At 39.0% G+C, this 5,216-nt stretch overlaps 1 protein-coding gene across 4 annotated transcripts in view; it reads right to left on the minus strand.

Annotated features, from left to right (window-relative positions):
* LOC107630718 (myosin heavy chain, skeletal muscle, adult) overlaps window positions 722-5,216 on the minus strand; it is a 6,309-nt gene continuing 1,814 nt past the window's right edge. For 2 of the 4 annotated variants that reach the window (XM_016333933.2, XM_021119095.1), the window contains exons 3-4: window positions 4,918-5,062; window positions 722-4,772 (exon numbers count right to left, since the gene is read on the minus strand). In XM_016333933.2, coding sequence (XP_016189419.1) covers window positions 1,039-4,772; window positions 4,918-5,011 — 3,828 coding nt within the window. In that variant the 5' untranslated portion in view covers window positions 5,012-5,062 and the 3' untranslated portion in view covers window positions 722-1,038. Of the gene's footprint in view, window positions 4,773-4,917; window positions 5,093-5,216 lie in introns of all 4 variants that reach the window. The other 2 variants (XM_016333932.2, XM_021119094.1) reach the window with 1 other exon arrangement.

Here is a 5,216-nt window from a genome sequence, read left to right on the forward strand (position 1 = left end):
TTATTCTTTTTCATCTTGGATGTTCCTTTTTTTTGTAGGGAGTTGGATTTTTTTTTAATAGTTTTAGATATATTTTTTTTAATTTTTAATATTTTTTTTGAATAATTTTAGATGTTTTTTATTATATTTTTTATGTTTCTATTTTTTTTAAATCAAGAAACATAAAAAATCAAAACATAACAATTAGTAATATCTAAAAATTCTAAAAAAAATATCCAAAACCATAAACAAGATAACATCCAAAACCAATAAAGAAATGACATCGTATTCCTTCGCAATGTGCTCAAGGTTCTGTCGCCGATGGTTGTGTGAAGGAAGACGAGCACGACGGGGAGGTTGACCACGTCGAAGAGAGGCGCATAAAAGAGGGGCAACGACCCGGCGAAGGGAAGCGGTGGAGGGAAGCACACACATGACGGAAGGAAACACATGCATGGCGGAGGGAAGCATTGCAAAAGGAGGCTTTTGCAAAAGGAGGGTTTCAGATGGTTTTTATTTTTTATTGTGGTAGTAAAATTGACATTTTGGAGTGAATTACATGTTTTCAGTATTTTTTGGATTTTCTTGCAACCCAATTAATAGTTGACTGTTCCCGTCTCCCGTCACGAATGGGGAAAACCGCGATGATCAAAGCAGATGTGCGTCGCGACGGAGGGATCGGAGGTGGTCGGTGGGAAGAGGGATTAGGAGAGCGTCAATTTTGATATTGCATGGGGAAATAATTGCATTTATTTTCTTCTTCCCATTATAGTTTCTCAATATCACTTTATTACAAGTTACAAAAAAGAGGCATAGACAAAAGACGATGACCCTCATATGACAAGTAATGATGAGGTATGTGATGATAACCAAATCATGAAGGAGATATATGCTCCTGATACAGAATGAATTAAATTATAAACACGCACATGTTTGAACTTTTAACCAAAAGAAACAAAGAATTAATTCACATGAGAAAAATTGAACTAATAACAATTCAAACCACAACACCATACCTAAATGGGACACACAAGAAGGTGCTAAAAAAGCTTTAAGGATTTAAGCCGTTCGTTGGCCTCTACCTGTCTTTGATAGAACGTCTTTGAGATAGTCATAACGGCTGCGATGATAATCAATCCACAAACAAAGCTGCCTTATGGCCTCCCTCTTCTCTTCACCCAAGTCCAACATGCCATCATCTTTCTCTTTCATCTTCTTCTCCAATTCTCCAACTGTATTCCTCAGTTGAGCCATGTTCGCTGCCAGATTCGTCTTCTCTGATTCATCCTTGCTTGCTTTTGCCTCCAGCTTCTCAATCCTCTCCCTCAAAGCTAACTCTTCTTCCTTCTTATCCCGCAGCTGCTCCAGCAATTGGTGTCTCTGTGTCTGCAATTGCTCTTTTTCCTTGTTCATCTCCCTGAAACCGTTCTTTGCAACCTGAAGCTCACGAGACATGTTGGAGATAGAGTTCTCATGATTTTTACATTTATCAGAGAATTTCCAGCACACGGTTTCTATGCCAACCGTCACGCTGTTCACACACTCTTTAACACCGGCTATGATTTCCTGAAAAGCTTCATTGTTGGCAGCAAGCTTTACTGACAAAGTAGCAATCATGTCTTCAAGAGCTTTCTGCTCTTGTTGGAACTTTTCTTCAGCTTTTCTAAAGCTCTCCTCCTTCTCACTTAGCAATTGTTCTGTGACGCGTAACTTCTGATTGGAAAGACGAAGCTTAACCTCGAGCATGCGGACATTCTCAAACATAGTGTTGATTTCATCTCCTTTCTCTTCAAGGTCTCTCTTCAGATCCTCCACTGTATGCTCCAGTTCAGCCATCATCTGATTCTTAAACTCACTGCCTTCATGGAACTCACGTTCCATTTCTTCAATCTTCTTCTCAGCAACTTCAAGGCTCACCTTGCTTTCCTTCAGCCAACCTTCGATTTGTATATAACCTTCATTTAACTTCTGATAAGCATCTTCTCGTTCTTCTAATGTTCTCTGAAGATCGGTTGACTTTCCTGCTAGCTCATTCTTTTCATTCTCTATGAGTGTAAACCTTTCTGCATGTTCTTCTTTGATTTTTCCACAGTGGAGCTCCAACTCTTCTTTTAAGCCCTGCAATGAAAGCAAGTCATTTTGCAGATTATTCACTTGGGTGGTTAAGGCAGAAGCTTCGTTCTCTTTCTCATGAAATTTTTCCTGCAAAGTGGAAAACGCAAACTTCTTTTCTGCCATTGTTGTCTCCAGCGCAGTGATTGTTCCCTTCAATCCAATAATTTCCTCTCTCAGCTCGCTGTTCTCATGATCTTTAGCTCTTGCTTGCTCTTCAAGTTCACTCTTCTGGCTGTGTATAGAATCCACCTCCAACTTCAGTCCGTCATACTGCTGTGATGACTCTTGTTTCTGATTCTCCAAGGAAACCAAATCATTTTGAAGATTGTTGATTTGCTCAGTCAAATTCATTATTTGAGCTGAACTCTCTTCCTCTACCTTACGAAGTGTGTCCTGGATGACAGAAAACGCGGATCCTCTCTCTGATGATGTTTTCTCTAATTCTGCTGTTTTGTCAAGTAGCTCCAACTTCTCTTGTCTCAAATGATCAATCTCGTGGCTGTTAGTCCTTATCAGCTCATCATCTACACTTTTCTGGTTCTTCATAGTGCTCACCTCTGATTCCAGATTCCTTATCTGCATGAGTAAATTTTCGGTGTCTTCCATAAGTTTCTCTTGTTCCAGGGTTTTTTTGTCAACCTCCTCTTTCAGATTTTGCAAGTGAATTGCATACTCTGAATTCTCTTGGACTTTTTCCACTAACTGAACTTCCAAGTCAGCTTTCTGTTGTTGTAGGGACTCCACTTCGTGCTGCAACACACTCATGTTATCAGTAATGCTTTTGACTTGAGTTGATGCTTCACTGCTCTTTGAAATTATCTGCTCTTCCAGTTCATTGTTTTTTGAATGTAATGTGCTTATGTCAGTCAGCAGATTGGTTATCTGAGATGTCAAATCTAATATTTTAGAGGATGACTCCTCCTCATTATCTTCAAGTTTCTTCTTGAGGGAAAATAGTTCCTCTTCTCTTTCTTTGGACTTCATTTCAAGTTCTGAAATCTGGCTACGTAGCCCTAAATTGTGCTCTCCTAGTTCCCTTGCTTCAGTTGTGCCCCTTTTAATTTGCTCCTCCATATCTCTTTTCTGGGTTTGATGTGATTCTAGTTCTAGTGCCAGGTTTGTGACTTGTCCCTCAAGCTCCCTAATTTTATTTGAGGATTCATTCTGATGCCCTTCATGCATCTCGGTGAGGATTGAAACTTCCCTTTCCTTCTCATCATGTTTCTCCTTTAACTGACTCAACTCATCTACAAGTTCTTGAATTCTTCTGTGAGAAAGCTGAACCTCATCAGAAGCCTGTGAAATTGTCAATTTCAATGATTCAGTTTCTTCCTCACTGACTCTCAGGTTGTTGTTGACCTTTGTCATTTCCTCATCTGCATGCTCTAACTGCTGTTTTAGAATGGAAATTTCCCCTGTCATAACTTGTAATTCTTTCTCAAGCAAGAATTTCTCATCCTTCAGTTGATCAACTGTCGTTCTCAGGTCATCCGTAATCTTCTTTTCCTCGACAATCTGCTGGATAGCTGTGTCCTTCTCCAGTGTCAAACTATCTTTTTCTGTCTTCAAGTCCTCCAATCTTTGACTCAGCTCAGCTTCTGTCTTACCAGCAACATTCAGTTGATTTTTTAGTTCAGCATTCTCATCCAAAAGTTTTGATCTTTGAGTACTCGATGCTTCAGCATCGGTTTTCAAATCCATGTTTATTTTGTCTACTTCTTCTATTTTGCTCAATGCTGCAACATGTTCCTCCTTTAACTGACTCAATTCGTCTACAAGTTCTTGAATTCTTCTGTGAGAAAGCTGGACCTCATCAGAAGCCTGTGAAAGTTTCAATTTCAATGATTCATTTTCTTCCTGAGTTTCTCTCAGGTTGTTGTTGACCTTTGTCATTTCCTCATCTGCATGCTCTAACTGCTGTTTTAGAATGAAAATTTCCCCTGTCACGACTTGTAATTCTTTCTCAAGAGAGAATTTCGCATCCTTCAGTTGATCAACTGTGGTTCTCAGGTCATCTGTAATCTTCTTTTCCTCAACAATCTGCTGGATAGCTGTCTCCTTCGCCGATGTCAAACTATCTTTTTCTGTCTTCAAGTCCTCCAATCTTTGACTCAGGTCAGCTTCTGTCTTACCAGCAACGTCCAGTTGATTTTTTAGTTCAGCATTTTCATCCAAAAGTTTTGATCTTTGAATACTCGATGCTTCAGCATCAGATTTCAAATCCATGTTTATTTTCTCTGCTTCTTCTATCTTGCTCAATGCTGCAACATATTTCGAGTTAAGATCCTCCTTCTCTTCATGAGTACTTGTCAACCTCCGGTTTAATTCAGCAACTTCCACACTAGCCATTTCAAGTTCTTGCTTTAAGCCTTCAATTATCTTTTGAAAGTCACTTTCCAGCTGTCCATTTTTTCTGACTTTGTCTCTTGAAGAATAATCTGAATCTGAGTCTGAACTGGACGATGAGCTCTCATTTTCTCCTTGCTTGCCATGAATCTTTTTCCTTAACTCACCTGTCAAATGATCATATCGTGCATAGAGCGATTGGTACTGATTGTGGAAATCCTCAATCAGTTCAACAAGTGGTTCCTTCTTAGATTGCTCTAAAGGGGGGCCATCCTCTTCAAGGTTGTCATCTTTAATAAGTTTCAATATCCTTTTCACTTTGTCATCAATTTCTGTAGGAAAAAAAAGAGCAGCAAAACACGAAATCATTTGTTTAATCATTACAAGGTGATTGATAAGTCGTGGAAAATTATTTATCATTATCATTGTGATGTCATGGTGGCAGCTGAGCTTTTAATCTTGGGATAGAAATTGTACCTGTTTTAGCTCCCTGCAGTTGCTCTTCTTTCTCAGGGTCAACATGACTTCCAAACAAAGATTTTATAGACTCTCTAAAGCGATGTTTCACCATCTTCTCTATGGATCTTCAACTTATCAGCAATCACGCACGCATCAACATAATCTGCTCCCCATGATCCCAAAAAGTCAGGAACTGAAAAAATTAACACTTTTTTTAGCACTATTTTCTTCATCCTTAAATTTGCAGGTAATTACCATCTGTAAGGAATTTCTAAGTACACATCATTAACAAGATTAACGCAGATTATCGCTACTAT

The sequence above is a fragment of the Arachis ipaensis genome, chromosome B03 (genome assembly GCF_000816755.2).
Source record: "Arachis ipaensis cultivar K30076 chromosome B03, Araip1.1, whole genome shotgun sequence".
NCBI lineage: Eukaryota > Viridiplantae > Streptophyta > Magnoliopsida > Fabales > Fabaceae > Arachis > Arachis ipaensis.